This window comes from Boleophthalmus pectinirostris, unplaced genomic scaffold, assembly GCF_026225935.1.
Source record: "Boleophthalmus pectinirostris isolate CB_2022bp ecotype Guang Dong unplaced genomic scaffold, ASM2622593v1 HiC_scaffold_2, whole genome shotgun sequence".
In the NCBI taxonomy this organism is placed as follows: Eukaryota; Metazoa; Chordata; class Actinopteri; order Gobiiformes; family Gobiidae; genus Boleophthalmus; species Boleophthalmus pectinirostris.
Genome location: NW_026571152.1, coordinates 24357180 through 24384828, shown reverse-complemented (window position 1 = coordinate 24384828; position 27649 = coordinate 24357180). Strand labels below are relative to the sequence as shown.

General features: G+C 38.3%; 2 protein-coding genes across 3 annotated transcripts; one reads left to right on the top strand and one right to left on the bottom strand.

Moving 5' to 3' along the window:
- Positions 1-690: 690 nt before the first annotated feature.
- Positions 691-20764, bottom strand: LOC110169643 (rho family-interacting cell polarization regulator 1). 2 transcript variants are annotated; one of them, XM_055155191.1, is made up of 24 exons: positions 19481-20764; positions 12046-12160; positions 11821-11967; positions 11432-11510; positions 11006-11029; positions 10572-10625; positions 10334-10483; positions 10196-10259; positions 9996-10039; positions 9497-9622; positions 9216-9364; positions 9003-9135; positions 7634-7750; positions 6906-7099; positions 6102-6708; positions 5705-5832; positions 5473-5593; positions 4912-5047; positions 4596-4757; positions 4152-4310; positions 3224-3420; positions 2582-2665; positions 2411-2501; positions 691-1872 (listed from the first exon to the last, which is right to left on the bottom strand). In XM_055155191.1, exons 1-24 carry the CDS (start codon positions 19602-19604, stop codon positions 1775-1777), a joined length of 3303 nt encoding a protein of 1100 aa, XP_055011166.1. In that variant the 5' UTR covers positions 19605-20764; the 3' UTR covers positions 691-1774. The 2 variants fall into 2 exon arrangements, with proteins under 2 accessions (XP_055011166.1, XP_020790863.2); XM_020935204.2 differs by lacking the exon at positions 19481-20764 and adding an exon at positions 16870-17092.
- ctcf (CCCTC-binding factor (zinc finger protein)) lies at positions 20760-27649 on the top strand. The gene is given in 17 exon segments (XM_020935130.2): positions 20760-21007; positions 22471-22614; positions 22689-22795; positions 22914-23006; positions 23092-23265; positions 23426-23626; positions 23714-23876; positions 23943-23977; positions 23980-24121; positions 24327-24460; positions 24558-24678; positions 24753-24902; positions 25008-25168; positions 25244-25426; positions 25563-25692; positions 25771-26001; positions 26402-27649. Coding segments are annotated over 16 exon segments (2406 nt in total). The 5' UTR covers positions 20760-21007; positions 22471-22475; the 3' UTR covers positions 26644-27649.

Here is a 27649-nt window from a genome sequence, read left to right as displayed (position 1 = left end):
GTTTGTGATGAGGAAAAAACATTATAACATAGATCAGAAAATAGAGTAATAGGCCTTTTAACTGATATTGTAATACACATTTGCAATAGATTAAAAATAAGCATTCCAGAGTTATAAAAGTAAGAGCTTTGCAATTAAAAAAAAAAAAAAAAAAAAAAAAACATTTTGTCAAACTTGGTGAACTCTTAAGTCAATTTGAGGTGACATCTATCTTTGTAAACATCCAATCATAAACTCTGCCTCTGTCGGGCCACGGTTTGACCCCTGTACATGCTCCTGGGGGATTGTGGGTAAAGTCTTTGTGCCCGGAGAGCACAGAGTGATTATGATGTCAATAAATGTGTTGATTCAGTGGCAAAGTGGGCTGTCCTTAGAAGGAGAAAAGGTATTGGGAGTCAGTGAAGCGCACAGAGAGAAGCCTGTAATCAGATCACTGTCGAGCCAACAATGAACAGTCAAAATGATGAGCAGAAATTACAGGTAAAGACCTCAACAAATAATACACTTTGAATGGCCAGATTTGAATTAATTTATATGAGTATTCTACAATGACAGAGCTGGACAAAGGTAATTATCTAAAACACCGTAGGTTTTTATTGTGTTTACAGGGGTCACAACTCAATAGTTGATTTTTCAACTGGATGCCCTTTTCCCTGTAACCCTCATTATTTATCCATGCTTAGGGCTGGCATAAAGAGACACCTTGTGGCTAGATATGTCTACAGACTTTTTTCCCCCTTTTAGACTGGTCCTCCACACAGGTTGTGTTGCCGACCGGTGCTTCACTTTCATTACTTGGGGTTTGGAGTAATTGGTTCAAAAAATCTATAGACTTTTCATCAGCACGAGAGAGGCCTTATGGCTTTTGATGGATTTCATCAGAAATTGTTTTACTTCAAAAGCTCGAGTCAATCTGGAACTCATGGGTTCAATTCATGTCACTTTGGCGGTCAGAGTAACGATAATGGTAGAAGTTGTGAGCAGTAGCAGTCCAGCCCTGTGAAGAAGTGGTTCTGGGCATGAAAACGTGAGTATTGTGTTTTATGTCTGGACCACAGACTGTATACATACTTTATAGAGTCTATTATCTGGACTATTATCTGGACCTGGTCTGATAAGCAGCAGTTGCTGTTTGTATATTCAGCCACAAGCTGGCACTGTGCTTCATACATATACAGGGTCAAGCAGTAAACAGATGAGTATATATTTTTACCGAGTACAAAACATGTAGTACAACTGCAAAGAACAATTTGTATTTCCTGAACAATTAGGAGCACACATTTTTAAGGAACATATTTTTTATTAGAGCATTACCCCAGATATAAGTAAAACTATAAAAAAAATAAAACATTTTATATTAAAAACACCACAGGCCAATATTAGACCCCTGCTTAGATCTGTCCAAAACCCTGGCATTGGAGAAGACAGTCAAAATCCTCTTATCACAGTGAAAATGCTGAATTTATATATAACCATTTATAAACTTACCTTTTGGCACTTAATGTCTTTTAAATTCATTAGGCCAGTGTTGTTGCAAGGGAATTGAATTGGCACTTGTGTTTTAGATGTGCAAATGGATAAATAATATATAATATACAGAATTAAATAGATAGTATTTAAAATAAAAGTACATGACTCAATAGAAAACCATTTAGTTACAGCACTGGCCCTAAAGCTCTGACAACAAAAACAGACCAGGAAACACTTAGCTTAGATTCAAGCAGCTCTACTTTTGTATCGCCTTGTTCATTTGTGTTTAAAGTTAAATTTAATTTTAAAAGGCAGTGCTTGTCATGCTCCCAGGTGCAAAGAGTCTTGGTATGCTGTCCTGCGATGTCTCAATGTGTCTGATGGCCATCTTCCCTTCTTCACCTGAACATATACATTAAAACACTGTTACTCTATTTTAAAAAGGTCCTATACTACACAAAATTTACTCTTGTGAGCTTTAAGCCATGTTATAATGTCATTATCTCCTCAAAAACAGACATGGAATTGTGTTTTGTTTTATTCACGCATGTTTGAATAACACTATTATTAGTCTGTCTACATCTCCAAAGCTCAGAATGTTCTGTTCCACCTTGTGATGCCATTGCAAGTAGTTTTCAAGTTAAAAGCATTTTACCTTAATTTTAGGAGAGACAAGCAATTGTAGGGCTGAAATTTTCCAAATGATTCTATTAAAGATATATGGCGTTTAAAAACACAGTGGAGCACTTCCTGACATCACAAGGTGGAAGAGTGTTTGAGAAAATATGCAGAATTTGGATGTTAAACATATGTAAATGAAACAAAACCAACTCTGGGTTTGTTTTAAAGAGGAAACAACATTATAAAAACAGAAAATTGTATAAGATGGGCCCTTTAATAGTCTAATCTCAAAACATTTTTTTTAATCTTGCTGGTTTACCTAATACGAGTAAACATTGTTTGACAGCATCTCGGACATCATCCTTATCCGTCTGACAAAGATACACCAACTGCTCAATGCTTTCTTTGGCCTGGAAAACACAATATGAAACCCAATATGAAACATCATCTAAATAGATTACAATTAAATCCAATATTTTGTTGTATTTACCTTTAAACAGGCCAGAGCTTTGCATCCACAGATTCTTGTTGCAACGTTCTCATCCTCTAGCAGTTCCAAACAGTTGACCAGGGCCTAACACCAGTTTAATGACAGTATCGATCATTTGTGCTTCCAGCTGTGCACTGGCAGATCCCCCAACCCAAACATTGACAATCATACTGTTTATTGATTTTATTTCATAGCTGTCCAAAAAGTAATTTTACCATAAAACACAAAGGCACGACTGAAAAGTGACTTTTTGTGTTTTATTTCATGCAATTTTTATTTGTTTTTTAAAAAGTGCATTGCGCAACTTTTCTGGTGGAGATATTATTGCTTTGTCTAGAATGTTCCGATTAAACCTATCTATCTCCAGGCAGACAACTTTGGCTACATTATAGGTCAGATCTGTGGAGAGTCACCCCTATTCACAGAATGTATTTTTGAGCAATAAAAACACCTGTAATAAATGCTAGATAGATGTGTTTAATGTCATACTATGGAACATTCCAGGTAAAGCAATAATATCTCTATGGTGGCAAGTAACCAGAAAAGTTATGCAATACATCTTTAAATCTACAAGTCGATATATATAAAAAATATTGTTTGTGAATGTACATTGTGTGTGTATTAGGTTGCTTCTCCTCTCACCTGTTCTCTTGGTCTGGGTTGACTGGCCAGGCCCCTGAGTACTGAGCTGGCAGACGCTGATACTTTTCCTCGTGGGTCTTTTAACAGTTTGGCCACAGCATGAATGCCCTGCTTCTTAAGGCTGCATTTGACTGGGTTTCTAAGGACTTTCACGATCACATCTTGATCAAGTGATGCCAAGTTCTGCACCAGCCACACTAAAGAAAGACAAAACAATATAATTATTCATATTTAAAAGGTTGTATATTGCTCAAAATTGACTCTTGTGAGCCTTATGCCATGGTAGAATGTTGTTACCTTATCAAAAACATAGCTGGAATTGTGTTTAGTTTCATTCACACATGTTTGAGTAATCCTGGTTTATTAGTCTGTCTACATCTCCAAATCTCAAAATTGTGATATCATGGCATTAGTTTTCAAGTTAAAAACTTTTTACGTGTAGTTCAGTAGAGACTGGCAATTCCAGATCTGAACTTATCCAAAGGATTCTAATGAAGATGTATGGAGTTTTATAACACAGTGGAACACAGTGTTTTCTGTTTGAGAGAATTCAGCCTAAACATGCATGATCTGTGTGTTAAATGTGTGAATGAAACAAAACAACTCCCGGTATGAAAATAGAAAATAGCATAATATGGGCCCTTAAAGTTAATGGATGCAGGTATCATTGTACCTTAGTGAGTTTGCTACTATAAATTTGTTTGATTATTACATTATTATTTGACAAATATCGTAGTAATCGTGTAAAAATGTAAAGCTGTAATGTGATTTTGATACAAAGTCTTCTGTTTTCAACAGTGTATAAACTTTTACTTAACAATAAACAGAAACTCACCATGCCTTTCTGAAGTATTTTTTTTTCTTTGAGACCCAGAATAATAGACATTGTAAACTTCAACATGATAATCACATTTTAAAGTGACTTTACCTTCCTCTGCCAGCTCAGAAATGTAGGTCTCCAGGTCAGTCACACCGCTGGCCTCCAGGTAGTTCCACCACTGAAACAAAGTCACCATCACTGCTTCTTTATTGGAGTCTCTTTGGGGCAGTTTCTGATCCAGAACTTGTTCAGCCAGGGACCGAAACACTGGACAAACAGAAAGACAATGATGAATAAATAATAAAATTTGAAATGAAACAGAAAACACACACCAAAGTCCTTCAAGAGGTGCAAATGCAAGGAGCAGCAATTTAAAATAGAAAAAATGCATAGCACACTTATATGGCAGATATCAAAAATAGAAAAGTTTATGACAACATTTCAGCAAAAAGCCTTCATCATATTATCTCTTTTTCTTGCTTTGGACCACAGTACCACATACCACCTAAGAAAATTTCATCAGCATTATCTAAATCACTGATAGTGTTGTACCTGTGTCAACCATGCTGGACATCCTCTCTGGTAGGACACTGGAGTATACGTCAGACAATGCCCTCTGAAAGGCATCCACAGAGACAATATACAAACAGCCCTGTTGGACACACTGTTGCCACAGTGACACTGCTCCCTGAATAGGCCCCAACTGAGGGATAACTGTGGATTTTAGGACAGAAAAAGATTAATTAGTAAAAATAATAAGTAGCATGTTGTCTCATTAAAGTTACTACAATTGTAATTCTATTTATAACCCATCTTAGGTTATAAATGGTCTGAAGGCAGTAAATGCATTACTTAAATATGATCTCACCTTCGTTTGGCTGTTTGAAGCACTTTGGATTCTTTTTGACAACACGTCTGATCATTTTGAAAACCTGAGCTTCACGCAGGAGTCTGTCTAAGGCATACATCTCCCTGCAACGCAGAGGACCAAATATGCCAAGACACTGTGGAGATCAAAAGTACAAAAATCATATTATAAACATCTTAAATATAAATATATAATAATGACACAATTAACATCATTTCAAGCAACCATTAGCTGTATATGAAAGATTGGATGTATGTGCCTGAAAGGGACAATATTCTGTTGTTTTTTTTACAGACAATAAAGCCTTTTGAATCTTTTTTTCAACTTGTGAACACTTTACATTCCTGTACAACAGGCCCAACGAGTGTACCGTAATGTAGTCTGTACTGTGTTTATGTAGTTATGATGTTGTCTGTCTGTCTGTGTATATGTCACACAAGCTCTATGTTTGTGAAAATGAATGTCCCCTCGGGGACAATAAAGTTTAAAGTCATCTCACCGTAATTCTTTTAGAGTTTATATTGAAGAGTTTGGATAAACAAATGGTGTGTCATTATTTACCAGCAGCTGTGCACTGCAGTACTTCAAATGAGCCTCTAGACATTGGTCCAGACTCTTGCAGCCTGTGGTCAGGGGGGCAGAGAGAGAGGAGGGGCTATCCCAGCCTTTCTTCTGTAAAAACCTATAGAAATATAATACAGAAAAAAGATTTACTTTATGGCTCATATGGAGGTTTCCAAATATTTCTGGAATCAAACAATACTTTAATTCTATCTGAAAAGCATTTCATTACCTTTCATTATTACTCCTCCTCTCCCCCTCCTCTTCCTCACAGTCAGACATGTTCAGGAAATCAAAGCTGCCCAGAGCAGTTTCCACACTGAGGCTGACCAGACTGGAGGACCGGCTGTATCTGCCGCACTACACACACACACACACAAACACAAACACACAACAGATGTAAAACTTTAAAATATCATCAGATGTTTATGGCCTTACATGTTACGGCTTTGACAAGACATAAGAAGGACCCCTACTGTCCACATTAAGTATCATAAAAGAACACCAAAAAGATATTCATTCAGTATTAAGACATCCTGGGTACATTATCCTGAGCACCAAAACATTTTCTATTTTATATATTTATTTTTAACTGAATTGTCACATTTTGTACAATATTTTTTCCTCACCTCCAGTGTAGTCTGCAGTAACTTCAGCTCTTGTTCCAGCAGTTGTAACTCCGGGAACTGCCCTCTGTAATCATCAAAGGAAGACACCAAAGCCCCCAGAGCCTCTCCTAAAGCCAGCGCCAGCTCACTATCCACAGACTCAGCTCCTTCATTGGACAAAACATCTGCAGCCACTGCCTCTGTTGTGTCCTCCTCCACAGACACCCAGTGGGCTCGATAGGTGACATCACTTTCACTGGACATTTCTGAGGGGTCATTTGAAGTAGTGGAGGCAGCAGGGAGAGAACATTCACTCAGCTCTGGGGTGACACTTGTTTCATCTGTAGTTTCATTATTTGGTTTGTTTTCAGGAAGTTCAGAAGTAGTATTAGACACGTCCTCTTTGACATCAGTGATATCAGTCCCAGATGTTGTAGATGTTTCTGGAATGGCTTCACAGAAGGGCTTGTCCAACAGCGCCACACCATCAGCACTTCCTTCACTAATGAGACTCAGAGATCTCGAGAAGTTTCGGCTTTTCAGTGACCCGTCCAGAGCAGCTATGGGAGTGGGATCTTCTTTGGGATCTGATTTTGTAGTCACTGTGAGTGTCCTACTGTCCTCCGGCCTGTAGACCAACACAAGTCAAATGAGTCAAAGCACAACATAAAAAGAAGTCAACGTGAGCTTTTAACTTGAACTTAAATCTTCAAAATTTGATATCAGATAAAATAAAATAGGTTTCTTGTTAAATATAAAATAAACACACCTAAATGTCAGTCAGACAATTTCAATGATTAAAAACATGTATCAGGAAAGAGGTACCTGCTGCCCTCTGCTGGTGATTTGGAGTCTGGGTCCTCACTGATGATGCTGATGTTGTGTGAGGAGCTGGAGGTGACAGGTGCAGAGTCCTCGGTGCACAGCGACAGGTTTGACTGGAGTGAAGATTTCCGTCTCTTGACTGACTGAAGATCTGGCGTTCTTGAAGCTTTTGGAGTAGTGTCTTCTTGCGGTGCCTGAAGAGAAACATGTTCAGAGTATGATTTTGATATGCTCTCAGAGATAACCAACAGTGATGGGAAGAATTTTTTTTTTTTATGTATTTAGTTACAGAATACTGAATAGCTGCATTAATATGTATTTTTGCAACATATTCTGATACATGGGTCAATCAGAGTACTGTATTCTGAATACAATACTTTTACATTGAGTTGCATTTCAGTTATTGAGTAAAGACAAAACATTTTTCAGCTTCATATTTGTTTCACCAAAGCATTTCCTATCACTCAATTGGAGATTATACATGCACTCACCACAAAAGTAGTCCTCTCTATTTTTCTCACTGATTCAGAGTAGTTTGAAGCTTAAATTACATGATAAAATACTGTAATATATTCCACTGATTTTAGAAAGAAATATTCTGAATACCACCAAATGTGAAAGTAACTGTACTGGAATACAGTTTACATAAAATACAGTAATAATTAGATAGGAAAAATATTATTCAGTTTATTTAATATGATATCTCGACTGTCATACTTGTTGGCTACCTTCTGGATAGTTTTCATGCTTGCTGGAAGTTGAGGACTGGAGGAGTCATCAGAAGATTCAGAAGAGTTTGACCAGGCTCTTCCATTCTCCATCTCTTCATGACGTCGCAGCATGTTCTGACAGAATAAAATAAATTGAAAGAGTCAAAATACTGAAAATAGACAGCTATAATTTACGATGATTTTTACATTGTGGAGAGATGTACAAGCTTTTTTTTTTAAACACACTATGGTTAGCCAATACAGAAGTGGGCTCTAAAGTAGGGCAGAAGTATGTCAAATAAAAGGTTACTACAGTTACTACAATGTAACAATATTTCAACTCTTCTATTCTTCTACTAAACTTACGGCCAGGGACAGTCTCGCTGGTGAGCTGTCACTACAGGAGCAGCTGTGCATGAGTGAGTCTTTGAAAATGTCCAGCAGTGGCCAATGCTGCCTACTGGTCAGACTCCGAGGCAGAGACTGAAGCAGAGCAGTGGGCCCGGGCGGAACAAAAGGCAACAGGAAAGTCAGAGGAAGCTGCTATTCACATGTGCTTTAAATATATATCTCAAAAAAGGTTTGTTTAGTGTGTGCCCTGTTTAAATGAATGCTGGAAAGATTAAAAACTGAAACCACCTCAAGCCAAAGTGCATATGTTTAAGCAGCTGGTGAAAGTAAGTAAAAAAGTAACGAAGCCAAGATAGTAATTTATACTAAATTTGCATCAAAACAAGATACTCATTTGAACAAGTATCATTGCTGAAAAATACATAAACAGGCCAAAATCGAACTGTTTTACATTATTTTGATTTATATTAGGCCTGCCATGATTACCCATTTTGAAGTAAGTGTGAGGTATTGCTGAAGAAAATAGACAATAAAGGATAATATTGAAACAAATGTATGCCTCTGACATAATGACCCTAAAGAAATAAATGTATTAAAGAAGTAAATGTATAATACTGTTAAAAATAACACGAGCTACAATGAATAAATTGCAGGATTAAACACTTGAATAGTTAGTTTCTAAGTCATAGAAGTTATTTATTCAACCTTCCACAGCTCAAATCTTAGTACAAAGAAAAAGTACATAGAAAAATTTCCATCTGTCATGAACTGAACAATAAGTCAATATAGTAATTATCATGACAGGCCTAATCTATATAAAAATTACTGAAAGAAATTGCTATTATTTTTGTTCAAAATATCATTATATTGTCTAACAAGGAGGGTTTTTATATTCATTGTGGTTTAGACATTTGTGTCAAGTACTGATTCTTTTCCATAGTCTCAAAGTTTGACATTATAATATCATGATACCACTACACTAAGAAAGACAAGAAAATGTGAATATACAGATTGAATAAAGCAGGTCAGGACTTACATAGAAAGCTTGTTCACGTAAAGAAGGAGTATCAGGAGGGCTCTGGTTGAAAATGGTGGAGAATCTTTTTGTGACGGATGGAGCCTTGTTTACACTGCTCGATAATGACACCTGCTCCTCTTTATCAAACGGGCTGAAGAAGCAAAAAAGTGATGTTTATTTTTTGTATTCTCTAATGTATTGGACAGTAGTGGGAGTGTAAAGAGAACTTACTTCCAGGTCACTTCTAGGTTTAATTTAATTGTCCCAAGGTCATTAATATCCACAGCAACAGTTTGAGGTAAAGCAGCGAAGAGATCTTTAGTCTCACAGGAAACACTGCCTACAACTACATGATTGGCCAAACTCTTCAGCTCTGTCACCTGAACATGCAAAAATATTAAAACACATAACATTTTACACTTTTAAAAGAATATTTGCAAATGTAAATTCTATTCTCTTTTTATTTCTATTCCATTTCAATTGTTAGGTCTCTATTTTAAAAATGCGCTGACCTTAACAGAGAGGAATTCATTGATGAGTGGCTGGAACACCATTTCATCACTGTCCCACACCTGCCCAGAGTTCACTTCAATTTTGCCCCGTAGTTTCCACCTCTGTCGGCCATATCTCATAAAAATCTGCACAAAAGACAACAGTAAAACATAGTATAGCTATCTGACCCCTTATTGTGCCTATAAAACTTATTCTGATTTGGAGAGAGAGAGGAAAAAGAGCATTTTACCCACAGACGGTATGTATAAATTGACATAGCTAACCCACTAGCTGCTGAGCTCCAAATAGGAAGTGAGCGTGGGCTTGTTTACAGTTCCATCAACTCTTAAAATGTTCGTATTAATCCACTCGACATGTTTTTATTTTACTACTTTGACTGTAAATCAATTCCTATTCCTAATTTGCTCCTATAACTGCAAGCCTCTGTAAGCTTCATTTGACTAGATCAGTGATATCACTCTCACTTAGTCCACTTCTTTATATAGTCTATGATTTTACCTCATATTGATCACCAGCACACAGTCTTGCAAATCCAGCCAGTCCTAGACAAATCATAAACATTTGCACTTAAATGTGTGAACAAGTTACAAAAGAAAGATATGTAAAATTGTTTAAGATGTGATGATAATACAGTCTAATAATGTAACAGTGGTGGTAGCAATGAAGATTTAATTTGAGATGTCAATTTTGCGTCTCACCTTTCATCTTTATATGAAATTCTCCAAGGTGGTTTTCTAAGTCAGTCTCCAGCACACACATGTTCTACAGGTATAAGACCATACAGCTTTGAGTATCTTGCATGAGATTTTAACTTTGCTTTGTGATGTTCTGTTTACCTCTGTGTACTCTTTATAACCCTTATTGGCCTCTGCTAGACTCTCCCTTGCTTCTTTACTGCTCGGTGAAGCCAAGAACGCCTTCACCATTTTATTAGCACCATCCCGCAGCCTCCGTTGCAAACAGTAGGCTTCATACAACTCTTCAACCTGGACAAAAGATCAAATAGACAGTGAAATTGATTTGTTTTTGATTAGTACTTTTGTAGGTTTTTGATGTGACCATTGTGTTACTTACTTTACTGAGGTGAAACTCCAAGCGCCGAATTAATCTCTCTGTAACTTTCACTTGCTGTAAAATAAAATATTTAGGTTTAAGCATGCATTATATCTGTTGAAGGGTCTGCCACCAGCTAGTCTCTGTATAGATGGTATTGCTTTGTCTGGAATGTTCCACAATATGGCATTAAACTGTCTCCATCTTCATGGAGACACCATCAGGCCAACTCCGCAGTAAATGCCAAATTCCAGCCAAAGCAAGAACATATCCATGGAGACAAGTAGGTGATGGACCCTCCAGCAGAAAAGCTATAGAGTGCGCCTTTAACTTTAAATTTAAGTAAAACTAAGCTCTAAAGACAGATATTAATTCTAATGAGTCAGAGTAGATCTATAGTTCAAGAAAAGCATCTCTTAAATTGTTATGATAACAGCTTTTAATACACAACTTACCTTGTCTAGCTCATAGAGAAAGCCCTGTAGAAAAAAAAAACATTAAATAATGCCAACCACTAAAGAATAGAAGAACAGAATAGATTTCATTCTATGCAATTTTAAATGAATGTACATTAACTACACAGTATCTTGAATCCCTCACACATCAGCTTGTCTTCACCCTTTGGGCCCACTCCAAAATAGAGCTTGAGTTTTAACATTAACCAAAGGGAGGTCTAACAGTGATAAGGATAAACCTTTCACCTGAATGTGACTGTGAGAGTTTACATACAGCCTGCTTCACACCACACTCTAAAATATCCTTTTGTGAAGCTTAAACACACATGAAGAGTGTAACCCAGAGCTGTTTTCACAAACTGTATGCATCTTTTATTAAGTGCGTTTGGTGTTTATATTATCATTTGTAAGAAGTGTAAACAGTACCAGTCGAGAATTTCTTTTAGATGTCCTCATCTCTCTGCTGAGGCTGTCCAGATCCATCTGATGAACCTGAAGATAGGATCTACAAAAGGAAATGCCATGTCATTTCAAAAGATTAAACACTGAATACATTGCATTTCAAACCTGTTTTAGATAAGTGATATAATGCAGCCTATTATATACATGTAAACATGTAAGCTTTGTTCTGGAACAAAAAGATTCTTCATTCTGTCTTTTATGATCTTTATCAAAACTGGAGCTGACTGCACATTTGCAATTAAAATTCTTACAGAAAGCGGTTGAGAAAAAGTATTGTCCACAAAACCTGTTTGCTCAGGATACCACAGTTATCTAGTTACTGTTTTGAGAGGTCTGTGAGACTTTGCACTCACTGTAAGCCTTTTTTGAGCGCCTCGTAGACCTCATCAGTGCGTTCCGGCTGAGGGACTCTGGGCGGGGGGTTGGACGACATAGTAAACATCCTACTGGCTTTGCTTGGCTTTCTCCTCAGACCTGGAGTGGTGTACACTGACAAGGGCCTGAAGCAGAATTTGACCTGTTAATCATTGTTAAGCAGAAAATACTGCAATAACAGAGTAATAACAGTGTGAGAGTACCTAGATTTGTCATATGTGTTGACCCCAGTGAAGCTGTGGCTCCTTGAGATGGCCTTGAGGGCTCTAACTGGACGTACGGACAGTGACATAGTGGACAGGGTTCTGGAGGGGCCACCTGCACACACACATACACATACACACACATCACAGACCCACAGACACACACACCACAAGAATTATCTTAAAAACAATGTCACTAAAACTTCTTTGGCACAGAAAAATGCCCACTCCACTGGAAAAACTAAACTCCATTTCCTACACACAACTCAGACAATAACATGGACAGTAGTGGATCACATCCACCTTCTGCCAAGTTGTCAGCACATTTCTACGGACTGATAGTGCAAGCACTGCACAAAGTGAGTTTGGACTAAGGCCCAGGCAAACATTAATTAATACCGTACTCTATCCAACTGCAATAAACAATCTCCAGTACCTCCAAAATGTTCTATAGAATGACTTAAGAACCTCTTCAGATTTTTAAATAGTGTGATGTAATACAGCATTTGTATTGAAACACAAAGGGAAATGACCAAGAGATTATAACTTAGGTGGAGCCAACATGTCTTTAACCGCTGCCTTTTCATCAAGGAAAGCAATAGAAGATGCATGGATGAGTCATGGAGCAATATTTGAGATAAGACCTTCATGTTGCACTTTCGATAATTCAGAGCTTTTGACTCAGAGTCGGGACTATCCAGTTTCCTGTATCCTTTTCCTCTAAACAGCTGGCTGCAGAAACACCAACACCCACTCCACAAGAGAGGAAACAACTCTACAGGAAGTTAGATGCAACCCAGTCTTTGGACGGGAAATTGAACAAAAGAGATAGGCCAGGGGCAGCAGTCATCTGGCACCAAAGGGTCATTTCTGTTTCAGTTCAGCTTCACTGTATTCATAAAAATCTCCACTGAAGACATTTGGAACAATGTGCTAACAATAATTTCCTTAGCAGTCATCAAGTAAATATATACTTAAGATGGAAATATTTTATCCATAGACTGTATAAAGAAATGAGAGACTGTGACGTCACCCATAGTCAAATGAAGCTCACAATACTAGCAAATATGGGAGCAAATTATGGGAGCCAGGTCCATATCAGCAATAGGAATTTATTTACATGCAAAGTGAAATAAAAACACCAAGATCATGTAGAGCAGGTTCAATCAAACATTTTAAAGACCATAATGATGAGGCTCACTGCAGCAGTTACAGAGAGTGTCACAATGTTTTAATGTTAGCCATGTCCATTTATATATACAGTCTATGATTTTACAATTTTTTTGGGGTAATTTTCATCAATCTTTTGTTTATTCTTGTCCAATGAATTTAGGCCAACTCTCCAAGCTGAAGGTAGACATGAGCTGACTGAACACATTTTGTCCTGCTGAAATAACTTATCTGGTGGAAGATCCGCCATCCGCTTGTCTCCATGGTGATGTTATTGTTTTATCTGGGATGTTCCACAGTATGGCGTTAAACAAGTATATCTTGTATTTACTCAGTTACAGGTGTTTTTCTTTCACAAAACTACTGCAAAAACATGGATTATTATTGAGGAGATCCACTTCTCCACAGATCTGACCTGCAACTTGGCCTGGTGATGTGGCATGTTTGTCTCCATGGAGATAGTTAAATTATATGCCATACTGTACAAAATTTCAGGAAATAAATATGGAAAAAGTGGTGGATACTCTACCAGAAAGGTTACACAGTGTAGCTTTACATTTCTTGGGAGAAAACAACAACAATCTTGCTTTGTTTGTTGACTCACACACTAACCTTTATAGGAAAATGTAAGTTTCCTGTAGAAAAAGGGCAGAGGCAGACGGCACATCTCTCCATCTGTCCCTGATCAGTGTTGTCCTCTCTGAGCAGAGCAGGGTACAGACTAGCCCCATGACAACATCACTTTACACACAAAGAGACACACTACAGCTCTACTGTATCTGATCATGTGACCTCACTCATTGTCTGAGTCTACTAGCTCACCGACCATTCTGGAAAATGCTCTCAATCCAAACAACCAAACTAATCCTAGGTGAACCAAGGGAAAAAATTTAAACCATGGAGCAGCATATTAATACCCGAATCATAACATTACAACTAAAAACATACAGATGTGAAACAGCAGTCACATCAGGTCATCTTTAGTTTACAAATATGAGCTACATGAATGGAGTGGAAGGGGGTTGGCTAAAAGAGGTCAAATTCCCAACAACAACAGCTCATGCAAAATATGTGAGGCCCCACACTCACAATACAGACAGTCAGTGGGCCATGGATCCACATTTGTGAGCATATTTGTCCATGTACTACTATATAGGCCCCAGCATCTTTGAGCCAAGATGGGATCAACCCTCATGGTCAGTGTTACTTACTGAGTAAAATGAGCATTGCCGTTTTTGGACAGGGGGAGGAGGGTGAAGTGTCAGGGGAGAATCTGACCAAAGAATTGAACCCAAAATCTCCTTAGTGTGAGGTGGAGTCTTCTTGAACAATCTGTCTGTCTTTGGTCTTATGTAAAATCTACTGTGTGTAATGGATGTAATGGAAGTTTCAGTGATGCCATGTTTTTTGTTTGTTTGTGTTTTTGTTTTTTTCTGAAGATGCCAAAAGTAAAATATGGGTCACCCAAGCTCAGACACAAATAAAGGAGGATGAAGAATAGCTATTGCTGTGGTAATGACTAGTGAGGATCCAAAATAAATAAATAAAATAAACAAAAATAAAGACAAATTAAATGTCTGAAATCCAAAGTGAATACTCATGTTCTTGATACATCCATGCCTTGCAATGGATTATTGCTTATTTGTACCACACTAGAGTTAAACATCAACTCTTTAAAATAGTGCTTCCTGTATGACTATCAGGGCTACATTATGATTACAATGGAAAGTAAAAGACCCTTTCTACCTTTATGTCATGTGTTGTCCAGGATACAAGAGGCACACACCTGCCATTGACAACTTTCAGGCCAGACAGTGGGACCATTCAACACAGAGTTACAGACTCCAATATACCATACTGTAAACCATGCACTTTAAATGCTGTGATGATACTTTAAAGTAGTTTGAATAATTTAATGGTGTACTATAACTTTTTGGTTGGGGGTCATTGCCGTGCCTGGAATGTTCCACAGGATGACATTAAACAGGTCTGCCTTACATTGATTCAATTACAGGTGGTTTTATATCTCAAAAATTCATAGAAAAAACATGCTTTCTGATTGTGACCAGGTTGCCTCTCCATAGATGTGACTTGTAACTTGGTCTGGTTTGGTCTCCATGAAGATAGAAAGGTTTAATGCCATATTGTGAAACATTCCAAACAAAGCAATAAAATCTGAAAAGTATTTGACTGGCCCTCCACCACAAAAATTATACAATGCACATTTATGTGTGTACTTTATCAGTCCATTTTAAAGTCACCAGTGTCAGTCACAGATATGATAGTATTGTGTAAAAAAAATCCATGTCACACTAAAACAATATAAAATCGACAACATTTTCATGAGGATCAATAGTATCCAGCTTTGTTCAGAGCCGTCTTCAACTGAGAAAAGTCATGAGGGAGTGACTTCCTGACAAAATAGCACAACCAGGAAAATGTGTTTAACAAAGCTGAATCAAGGGGACAATTGGAAAATGTGTGTATGAAATCAGTCTCCAAAAATCATTATCCTACACATACAAAACACAACATGGTCTACTGCAGTTGTACTGAAACTGACAATTCTACATTTCAGCTCTTGTTTAAAGCTATTATATTAGTATACAGTGTGTAGTTCTTTTTAGTCCTGGTTTATCCCTAGTTTAGACCTAGAATGGTCCTTTTCTAGACCTGGTTTAGATCTGGCCGTGCTTGGTGGGAAAAGTTTGAGAACTGTTGGTCTACTGGACTATACCTACTATGTTATTCACTTTATGATCAGATGCCTTGGAGACACCAGTGAGAAAAATACATTTGTTCAACCATTGACTTTTTGTGAACCACCTTGAACAACAAACAAATCATTTAAATTGCAAAAAACTAAAATACTCACATTCATTTATTCGTTAACAGAGAAGCATGTATCACCAATAGGCCTGTCACAATAACAAATTCTGAAGCATGCTATATTGCCACAATGATATGCAGCGATAACTAGCGATAAACTGAAATACAGTGATATAAAGTGATAAACAATAATACTGAAACTACTTCATGCCACACAGTAACAATAAAGCAGGATAATTCCAGTAAACAGTATTAAAATAGATTGCTTAAAAGACCTGAGCTGCAACAAATAAATAGCAGAATTAACCAATAATAATGATAGAAGTTACTTTTTCAACCTCTTACTCCTCAAATGTTGTTTTACGTCATCTATTATATATTGAATAAGTCGAAAGAGTAATTTTTGTGACAGGCCTAGTCACCACATCACCCAACACAAGTCTTTTAATGGCAGACTCCACACAGATCATAAGTGTCCAACCAGGCAAGATTTAAACCACAATCCAAGACACCAAACTCACCTCATCAAGAAATGCACAGCATTGCTTTCTTATATCCCTTTCAAACAACTAATAAATATCACATAACTCCGGTCACTGACATTCCCACACTGTACACTGTACAGTATGTCTGAGCATTTTCCACATTCTTCTCCTGGGTACTGAAGGTGCGCATTGCTCAACCTCCAAGGCCCACTGCTGTTCTTATCTGCTACAGGCAATATAACAGCAAATACATCTCAACTACTTAAAACTTAACTAGGATCAAGAGAGTTTTCTAGAGTAAAATACAATCAGTTTACAAGATAATATAATGACAACATACCTTTGCTTCCACTGTACATGGCTGTGTAGGTGGTCTACAGTAATTCAAAAAAAAAAAATCTTCCTCCAAGGCTAAATTTTACGTCTTACCCTACCTATTTTTGACTAGTTCTAGATGAAACATGATAGAGTTACATTTAAAGGAATAGGTCTAATCTGGCTTTACACTCATGTCTCCTACAGCAGCAGGTTGGTCTGTGCGGTCCACTAACCCAGTGCTACCACACTCAGATAAGTAACTTACAGTGGGCTGAAGGAAACGGGAAAGCCACCCCCCTGATCTTCCATGGGTTTTCCTGCCCCTCCTTCTTCCTGTTACATCAACATATTGTCCATGGCCTAACACACACAAGCAGAAAAGTTTTTATTTTTGAGTAAGGTTCAAGTGGCCAAGTAGGATATGACCTATAGCTACTGGGTATCATATTTTTCATAAATACGTAGATAACAAGACACACTGAATTAAAGTTGTGAAAATTATGTAATATGTTTCCTACCCAGTAAAAAGTACAGTGTTTAAAATACTAGGATCAAAAAAACAGAATTTGTGTTAAATATGACTTACAGGATTACAGATTTCAGAGGCTTTCACCCCATCAACTGGGGCTCTCAAGAGAAAAATAAAATGTGGAGCTTCTTGATTTCATGTCATCATGATAAGGACACACAAAGAGAAGCTTATTAGTTATTCCTTCATTGGAATAATTATGCCTTCATTAATTCTGGGGTGGAGATCAACCAATGTTTTTTTTCATGATCAGTGTCATTTGTTTAAAATCCACAAAAAACAACGTCCAACAAGCTGCACCAATATTTTCAGTTGATATGCAGGGCTGATTGAGATTCTTTTCCCCAGATGATACCATTTTAATTTAATACAAACTCATCCACAATACTGTTCTAAAACAAACAGGATAAGTGAGCTATGTAGGCATATTTTTCACTAACTTCTTTTTAATAGAGTATTCAAATAAAGGTTTTTGCATATTCTTTACTCTTTATGTAGATTTGTATTGTATGCCCAAACAAAATATCAGCCTTTCTTTGAGATTAAAGACTCATAGCCAATACACTAAGAAGTGCCAATATCAGCCTGATATATCAGCTAACCAATATCACTCTTTCTCTATTCTGAGATTCATGATAAAGAGAGCATCCCTCTGACTGTGTACTAAGGACAACTGGATCTTTCAGGACAAGTCAAATGCAGTAATCAAGTATTTTGCTTGAATCTGAATTTAATGGCTATGACTAATTAAGTTTTCCTTTGGAATTTTATTATATTAAACCCTCTTGCTAAATCTAATTCACGCTCATATATTTTTAGTAGCCCCATAAACACAAACTTCTCAAGTGAATGAGTTTTGCACAGTGCTCCCCAGTATATTGAGAAGAATGAGTGCACAGTCTTTCTAAGGACATGAATTGGTGTGTGTGGACCCCTGTGAAGTTGGGACTTTCCTGTTAATCTCCAGCTGGCCAATAAGCAGCTTAACTGTCATTGGAGTGCAGCAGGCTCATGACCGTCAGGCAGCCCGGCCAATATGCTTCAGAGGGACACGGTCCATACTGTAGCATTCTACTGTAAGTGGCAGGCCTATAGGGTGAAGCACTGTATTTACTACTGATGCCACCACTTCCTAAATAGCAACTAAAGTCATCTTAAGTCATAACTACAATTAGCTGTTAAATCACATGTGCTTACATAAATAACCCATAACCATACAAATAGCACTAGGCCTACAACAGCCACCATACACACTTTGCATTTAAGCACAGACTTATGAAAAATTGAATTAAATGCTTTATAGTGTTAAGCAAAAGCACTTTTCCAAAATACCAGTAGAACATAAAATGGACACACTTTGTGATTCTTCTACTTTGACATTCCTGTTTGAGTTAACCTAACACGAATTGAGACTTTTAGGGCTTTGGTTTCTCAGGATACAGTGAGGACAAGGATGAAACAATGCCCATCTTTTCATTATCATGGGAAACCCATGACACCCAAATGAATTAATTCATACCTTACAGTACATAAGACAGTTTTCCCTTGAACTTTAATTTTCGTAAACCATGGGTGTGGGTCAGATGTGTGCTGGATAAAAAATATTTGCATGATGTTATTCAAATTTGTCCCACACTGACTATTTCATTGGTAAATGTAGTACCCAATATGCATGATAAATAAAGTTTTCAATAATAAAAATGCATGGTAGTCTTAATAATCATATAGGCACCAATGAAAATATTTTAGGGAACTGAATTTGATTTTATAGCACATAATTTACAAACTAAACTGAACTGAAACTGCAACAGCAACTTTTGTCTAGTCTTTCAGGAGATCACGGGTGAATGCAAAACACGCTGTGGCTTTAAACAAGCACTTTGGGACTTTGAGCCTCCTGTGTTGTAAATACACTTGTATCTGTTCTCATGACTTGATCAATTCGTGCAGAGAAGCTTCAAGCAAGTGCGACTGTCTACTGCTGCTCCACGCAAGCGAACTTCACACCCTGTCAGCTCTATCTCCAGACATGATTATCGCAATAAGAAACAGACACGTACCATTGTCATCGTGTTTGCATAAAGTGGCGTAAAAGTGAACTCACATAGTTTTCTGCAACGTTGAATCTTGGATCCAGCCTCCACAGCAGTCAGCAGGAGCGAGTAGAGGCTAGTGAGTAAGTCGGCTGTCCCGTGCACACGAGTAATTCGCAGGTGAACATGTTTCATCTACACAAATTTGTTGGAGGCTTGGTCACCGCGGGGAGGCTTCCACTTTTTTCGGACAGTCAAGCGAAATGCAAACTTCTTCAATATTTAATCAAGGTTTTCTAATTTCTCCATATATGCTATTGTTTAAGCTAATTTCAGTTTACAAGTGTAGGCCATATTTTCTAAATCGGCCTAATTTATATAGAAATAAATACGCCTAATTAGAGATATTAGAATAAATCACAGAGCGTCAAAAAGTGCTTTACTGCCATCTAGTGGTGGTCATGCACGCCATACCTTTATATGATTTTGGCATAATTTGAATCAAATATAAATCGGGTTATAGTGTCACTATCTTGATCTGAGAACTTTGATAATTTAATCATTGTGTGCAACACTGGTATTTATAGTTACTTAAGACACTGCTAGTTGGGCTGAACTGTCAACTTTTGGGTAATGGGTGAATCTCTTTACTGAGTGAATCTAACTAGTCCAACTCATAAGTCCTAAAAAGAACATTGTAGATATGTAAAATAAAAAGCAGGGATGCACAAAACTCTTTAGATAATGCCACAATGTACAACCCTGAAAGTCCCCCCCAGCCTGCAAATTCCACATTAAGGCTCATCATGGCTGTACCTTGGCTCAAATTGTGAATTTAATGTATAACATCTTAGAATTAAATAATGAATACAGGAGTTGCTTTTATTTTTTTGTAGTGTTTTCAATTACAAAAGTGAACATGCTTGTGATCTGACTTGGGATCTACAGGAGTTTTAGAATACCAACTTTGTAATGTAATATTTCCAGTTTCTTTCTCAGATGTATATCTAAGCTTGTCAAAATTGTGGTTTATCTCAATCAACTTTGATTTAAATCAAAACGTGTTCCTAATGAAGCTGAATGTTGAAAATAATATCTCACTTTATCCATATTCATCTTAAATTAAAAAACAGACGTAAGTTTTTAAGCTCCAACATTGAATATAAATCTGTATTGAGATTTGGAAACTTAAAACAAAAAGAATAAGTTTTGTATCCTGTGTTTAGCTGCTTTGCATTTGGCAATTTATGATGGAATAGTGTGTCAAATTGACTGAAAATAATCTTGTGTAATGTGGTTTTATACTGTTGTGGGTTGGGCCGGTTAGACTGTGGAGGTGATAAATGGCTTGAGTGTACTCCAGCGGAGCCCCCTCCTGGCCAATCAGGAGAGTGCAGTAGTTTCGACACCACCCCCCAGCGGCCGCACAGGCGCACTGAGCCTCACTGCCATTTTGTGCACAGAATACTCTCCTAAAGCGGGAGAAGGATTAAAACTAACTGCGGAGAGGCTCGCATCTGTTCCGGACACACAAACTTTTTGGTACTGTGATCACACTTTGATCTGCGGGCGGTCGGAACAACATCCAACGACAAGAGGTAAAGTGTCACTACTTTGGTGGAAGCAATGGGGAGTTTGCAGGATCTTTAATCGGCCTCTAGGTGTCATGATGGGGCTCTAGGTCCGGGGAGCCCGCCGAGGAGTGTTTGTCTCCCTCTATCGTTTTCGAAAAAGCGGCCGAAATATGTAGAAATGTACCGAAGTTGAAAAATATATGCATAACTACAAAAACGTTTGCACACAGATTGCAGAAAACGAAAGAATAAGTGTTAGGGATTGCATTAAGAATGTGAACAGAGACTTTAGGCCACGGCGTCCTGTCTGTGTCCCTTTGTTTCCCCTTTTTAAACCGCGACGTCGTAAAAGCAGCGCGGCTTGTGGCTAATGCTAGTTGCAAATGGAAACTTTACCCTTAACGCAGAGCTTAGCTTTGGTACACACCAAATATCGAATTTAAAACTATGATGCATTAAATGTTAACTGCTTACCGCCAATACGGGCAAAACACCGTATTACGTACGCTAGTTGGTTGTAAATTCATCTAGACGAGGCTAATGGCTAACTAGTGCCAAAGGCCTCCCCCACCCTCCACGAGGCTGGGCAAGTGTCCCGTTTGAATATTTTGCTCTAAATTAGGGTTCAACAACAAAAAATAGGATCGCATGCGATGTCCTGAGGCTTAAAACATTGATCGAAATATCCAAGACCAAGTCCATATCGGATATAAATCGCCGTTTGCCATAAAATTGCATTCTCGGTTGAGTAGGCCGCTTATTCGCAGTTAGGATGACGAGGCGTTTGTAACAAAATGGACGCGTTGATCAAAGCGTCTAAAACGTGTTTCGATCCTTCCCAAATTCGATAGAGAAAGTCCTTCTTTCCCGTGTATTTCCCAGCGTCTCGGTCAGGACTGTGGTTGAACCAGAGGCGAGCTGGAGACATATGGCACTGCAAAGAGCTCCCTCTACGACTGGGCTCATGGAGCTACAATAACACCGCGAACACACGGCCATCAAGCGGCCGCATCTTGAGCAGCATTTATTTTCTGCACGTACAGTTTCTGTGGACTGATGTAGAAGTTTCAGACATAACAATCACCTGAACAATGAAATCAGGCGGAAGACCCGTGCACCAAATTAAACATATACATGCCACTTTTACATAGTAAACATAGTACTTGTACATGTGGAAAACTGCATTTAGGAAGAATTTAAAAGTGAATAAAGTGCAGTAAGAATAAACTCGTGAAACACAGTAACATCGAGTGTCACATTTTAAAGTTAGTTTATTGTTTTTAGGGAGTTCAAAAGTAGGCTAGTGTTCCCATGAAATCACCATACCTGAAACTATGCTGAAAGTATTAAAAAAGTTGTAACAATTGACTACTTTTGACTTTTTTTACTTCCAAATCCCAAAATGTGATTTGTGTTTTGTGCTCAATAGAGGTTGCTCATTTTGTTAGATGTTGACATTGTAATAATTATTGTCTTGTTTCACACAGCCAGCATGGACCAAGGAGCAGGAGGTGATCCTTCTGTTCAGGCAGTCCACAGTCAGGATGCCATTGTGGCTGACCTCCTCCAACAGGCAGCAGAAGCTGGAGGTGTAGTTGTTGATGGCCAGGGTGGAGTCGTTCTGGACCAAGGTTAAAATTTACACATTTTTACTTTCATGGATCAGTTCATTGTGGACCGAAAATATTAATGTTTTTGTGTTCAGGACAAGGAATGGTTGAAACCACAACAGTTGCTGTTGAAGGTGGAGGTAGTGTTCAAATGATGGTTATGGACTCTCTAGATCCAGCACTGCTGCAGATGAAGACCGAGGTATGCTCCTTATGCTTCAGGTGTATTGTGCAGTTCAGATGATTGCAATAATGTGAGAAAAAAAATGTAATTACAGAAAATGTAACATTCATGGTTTGCCTATCATGATTTTCTTCAGGTAATGGAGGGTGCGGTTGGAGGAGCTCCTGGTGGTGCTGCTCACCAAGCAACGGTTACAACTGTGGACCAAACTCAGATCATCACCCTACAGGTAAACACACCTTTTAAATAAATAGACAAATAAACTTAAAACAGCACTGAAAACCTAGACCTTGTGCCCATATGTAAAATTTCAGGTTGTGAATGTGGAGGAACAAGCTGCACTGGGTCTTGGGGAGCTCCAGCTGGTACAGGTGCCTGTTTCAGCCTCTACAGTGGAGGCACTGCAGCAAGGCACCCTTGTGGATGCCTCTGCCATCCAAAAGGACCCAGTCATTTGCCATACTTTGCCTCTGCCTGAAGGCTTTCAGGTATGTAAGACAGTTTACCACATTTATAAAGGTTTGATGGATTTTTGGATGTTTGATATAAAAGCATAATTCTTTTTTTAGCAATCACATAATCATAGTTGTTGCGGCTCTATATAAAAGGCACCTTTAAACCCTTATCACTGCATGTATGCTAAAACAGGTGGTTAAAGTTGGCGCTAATGGTGAAGTGGAGACTGTGGACCAAGAGGAGGAAGAGGGTGAGGGCCAGCCAGATGATGAAGGTGAAGAGAATCAGTTTGACGAAATGATGGGTGCACCAGTTGAGCCCTCAGCTGAAGACCAAGCTTGGGCCAAGGATCCCGATTACCAGCCCACAACTGGTGTCAAGAAAATCAAAAAGGTACAATGGTGTAAGCCTATGTATTTGTCATTGTATGTAAGATCTATGAGTTATGTGTTATTTAACCTAATTACATTTGTGATAAAGGGTAAGAAAAGCCGCTTGCGATATGCAGAAGGGGATAAAGATATGGACGTTAGTGTTTACGACTTTGAAGAGGAGCAGCAAGAAGGGCTTCTGTCAGAGGTCAATGCTGAGAAGGTTGTAGGCAATATGAAGCCACCCAAGCCTACCAAAATCAAGAAGAAAGGTATGTTGTTTAAATACCCATGGCATTACATATGTGGCTGGAAATTTAATTTCTATTGTTTTGTAGGAGTGAAAAAGACATTTCAGTGCGAGTTCAGTGCGAGTGCAGTTACACCTGTCCACGTCGCTCCAACTTGGACCGGCACATGAAGAGCCACACGGATGAGAGGCCTCACAAATGCCATCTTTGTGGGAGGGCCTTTCGGACAGTTACTCTCCTGAGAAACCATCTTAACACACACACTGGTCAGTATACAGATGCAGGACGGATAGAAAAGTAATGCTGTACAAATTACTTAAAGCCATGATATTATAGCATATCGGCATGTTTCATCAAATCGGAATCCAGTTACAGTAAAGAGTGTCTTCAAGTTAAAAGGCCTTTGTCTGTGGTTGATTTAACTATCTGATGTGGTTGTAAAAGTAACCCTGTTCTCCTGTGTCTGTGTAGGAACTCGCCCACATAAGTGCACAGATTGCGATATGGCCTTTGTGACCAGTGGAGAATTGGTCCGTCATCGCCGCTATAAACACACACACGAAAAGCCCTTCAAATGCTCCATGTGTGATTATGCGAGTGTGGAGGTATGATCAAAACTAAATTATACTATAAGCATTTGTGTGAAAGCTACAAATATAAAAGTTTTAAAAAAAAAGTGATGAATTTGAAATGTCTGCAAAGGTGAGCAAACTGAAACGCCACATTCGCTCGCACACCGGAGAGCGTCCATTCCAGTGCAGCCTTTGCAGCTATGCCAGCAGAGATACCTATAAACTAAAGAGGCATATGAGAACACACTCAGGTAAATAATAGTTTAATTTCATTTATTAGCTTATCATAATGACACTTGTATAATTTGAACTTTTTTTTGTTCAGGTGAGAAACCATATGAGTGCTACATCTGCCATGCACGCTTTACCCAGAGTGGGACTATGAAGATGCACATTCTGCAGAAACACACAGAGAATGTAGCCAAGTTTCACTGTCCCCATTGCGACACTGTTATCGCCCGGAAAAGTGACTTGGGTATGTTACATTTTTCACTCTTCTTTTTCATTCTTGAACAATAATTAATATAATGATCGCTTTACTCTGTGGACTATGTTTTAACTTTAATTTTTGTGCACCCAGGCGTTCATCTTCGTAAGCAGCACTCATTTATTGAAACAGGAAAAAAATGCAGATACTGTGAGGCTGTGTTTCATGAGCGCTATGCTCTGATTCAGCATCAGAAGTCACACAAAAATGAGAAGAGGTTTAAATGTGACATGTGTGACTACTGCTGTCGTCAGGTAACTACTGTTTCATTAATGTTGTGTGAATAGTGTTTTGTGCACATATTTATATAATTGTATTTGTGTTGCCAGGAGCGTCATATGGTAATGCATCGTCGTACCCATACAGGAGAAAAACCCTTTGCCTGCACCCAGTGTGAGAAGACCTTCAGGCAGAAACAGCTATTGGACATGCACTTCAAACGATACCATGACCCCCACTTTGTTCCCACTGCTTTTGTGTGTCCCAAGTGCAGCAAGACATTTACTCGCAGGGTAATCACATTTGTTTACATTTCAACACAAGAAACTTCTGAAAGCTATGATATACCAAGTGTTTTATTTTTACAGGCTTGTAATCATTGCAGCTACTCCTGTTGAATGATAAAAAATGTTTCTTGTACTTTTACAGAATACCATGTCTCGTCACTCTGAAAACTGCAATGGTGAAATAGATGAGGGTGAAAATGGAGCTGCGACCCCAAGGAGAGGAAGGAGGGGCAGGAAAAGAAAGATGAGGAGCAGGAAAGATGATGACAGTGGTGAGTTAAGTCTCATATTTTCAGTCAATGACATTTGAGCGTGTCCTGTGTTTTGACACTGATTTTGTTCCACTAAAGAAGACGAAGACCAAGTGGAACTGGATGAAGAAGATGAGGAAGAAGACGAGCTCCCTGATGAGGAGTCTACGCTGCTCCAGGACGAAGAGGAGGCTGAGGGATTAGACCTGGACCAGGCCCCAGCCATTGTCCCAGTGCCAGCTCCAGAGGAACCACCAGTGAAGAGGAAACGGGGAAGGCCCCCAAAGAATCCTCCTAAGACCCCCACACAGAGCCATGTTACACCAAAGGGTAAAAGCAGACTGCAACCAGAACATGCCACATTTAAGGGACCAATAAGCTTTATGTAGATTATAGGGTTGTTGTTGGAATAGGAAGAGACTAGTGAAAACTTCAATCCAGTTGTTGCATTTACTAACTGGAGTTTTGTGTTTTACTTATTCAGAAATGTTCAGACCATACATAGTGTGTGTGTGACTTAGCCCTTCAAATACAATACTATATAAATCAATATTAATATTTATTCAAGAGCTATTTGTACATTTGTTAACTGGTCACCATAACTGAGACCTTGTCATAATCCTGTGTCTATTTAACGTATTATTGTTGTACACTGGAACAATCTATCACTGAAATGTATTGATACCTTACTGTGTCTTATTGTACTGTATACATCCACTGTATTTTGCAGCGGCAGCCATTATCCAGGTGGAGGATGAGAGCACTGGAGCAGTGGAGAACATCATAGTGAAGAAGGAGGAGGGCGATGGTTCAGAGGTGACCCCAGACGAACAGGGTGTGGCTCTGACAGTGGAGGCCGTGGGCCTGGACACAGATGCCACAGAAACGGTGGAGCTGAGTTTGAACGAGGCCACAACTGCTGCCAACGGCGACCTGACTCCAGAGATGATCCTCAGCATGATGGACCGGTGAAGACAGCAGTGCAGGCAAAAGACTGAAGTTTATGCTTGCTGACATGTCATATACACTTTGTTGCTTTTTCCTTCTTATCAGGCCCAGTTTTTATCCCAAATGTATATCTGTATGCAGGGGTGGTGAAAGACCTATTATTACTGTTTTAGTTATTTTTTCTTTGTCAGTTTTTGGACTATTGACAGATTTAAAAAAAGAATAATGCTAAGAGAATAATGCTACTAATAATGTTGCTAAAACTGGCTTAAAACTGGATGTTAAAGCCAGAAGGTGCATGAACAAACAATGTCTAAATATACTTGCATCACATTTGCAACATAGTTTTAAAATACCCCACAAGTGTCTTTATAAATGAGATTCAAAAAGCTTATTTTTGTACAAGGCTGCACATAATGTTTATTTTTCCTTTTATTTTACAAGGAATTACCATTACCACAACTGTAGTTCCAGCTGATTATGACAAATAACAAAATTTACAATTGTTTGTCTTTAAAAATATGATGATGATCCATGTTGGAAATCTTCAATCTTACTATATAATTAGTGTTAAATGTGTTCTAAACCCGCTGTTTTGGACTCACTGACCGCATGTGTTCCCAAAGTCTGAAAAATACTGAAAATATTTGCATCATTTGAGCAGATAATTTTGCTCTGTGGATGTTGCAAAAGCAGCCACATCGTGGTTCAGATACTGCGCTCTGCTGTTCTAAGAAATCATGTGTAGTCGTGCTTTGCATCCTTTTATTTTGTGAAAACACTCACCTTATGAATCCTACCAACAAATGTTTTGTTCACAATAATGTTTTTCTTTTTTTTTTTAATTGCAAAATATTTGTTTTAGTCTACTTCTTTTCATTTGAATCTGAGGCAGGCTGTGGTTTGTGCATGTTGGATTAAATTTCAGAACATTTGTTTATACTTTTTGGGCACAGCTATACATAGCTCATGTGATAAAAATGTAATGATTTGAACATTCCACCTAATTAAACCAGTAACCTATAATGTG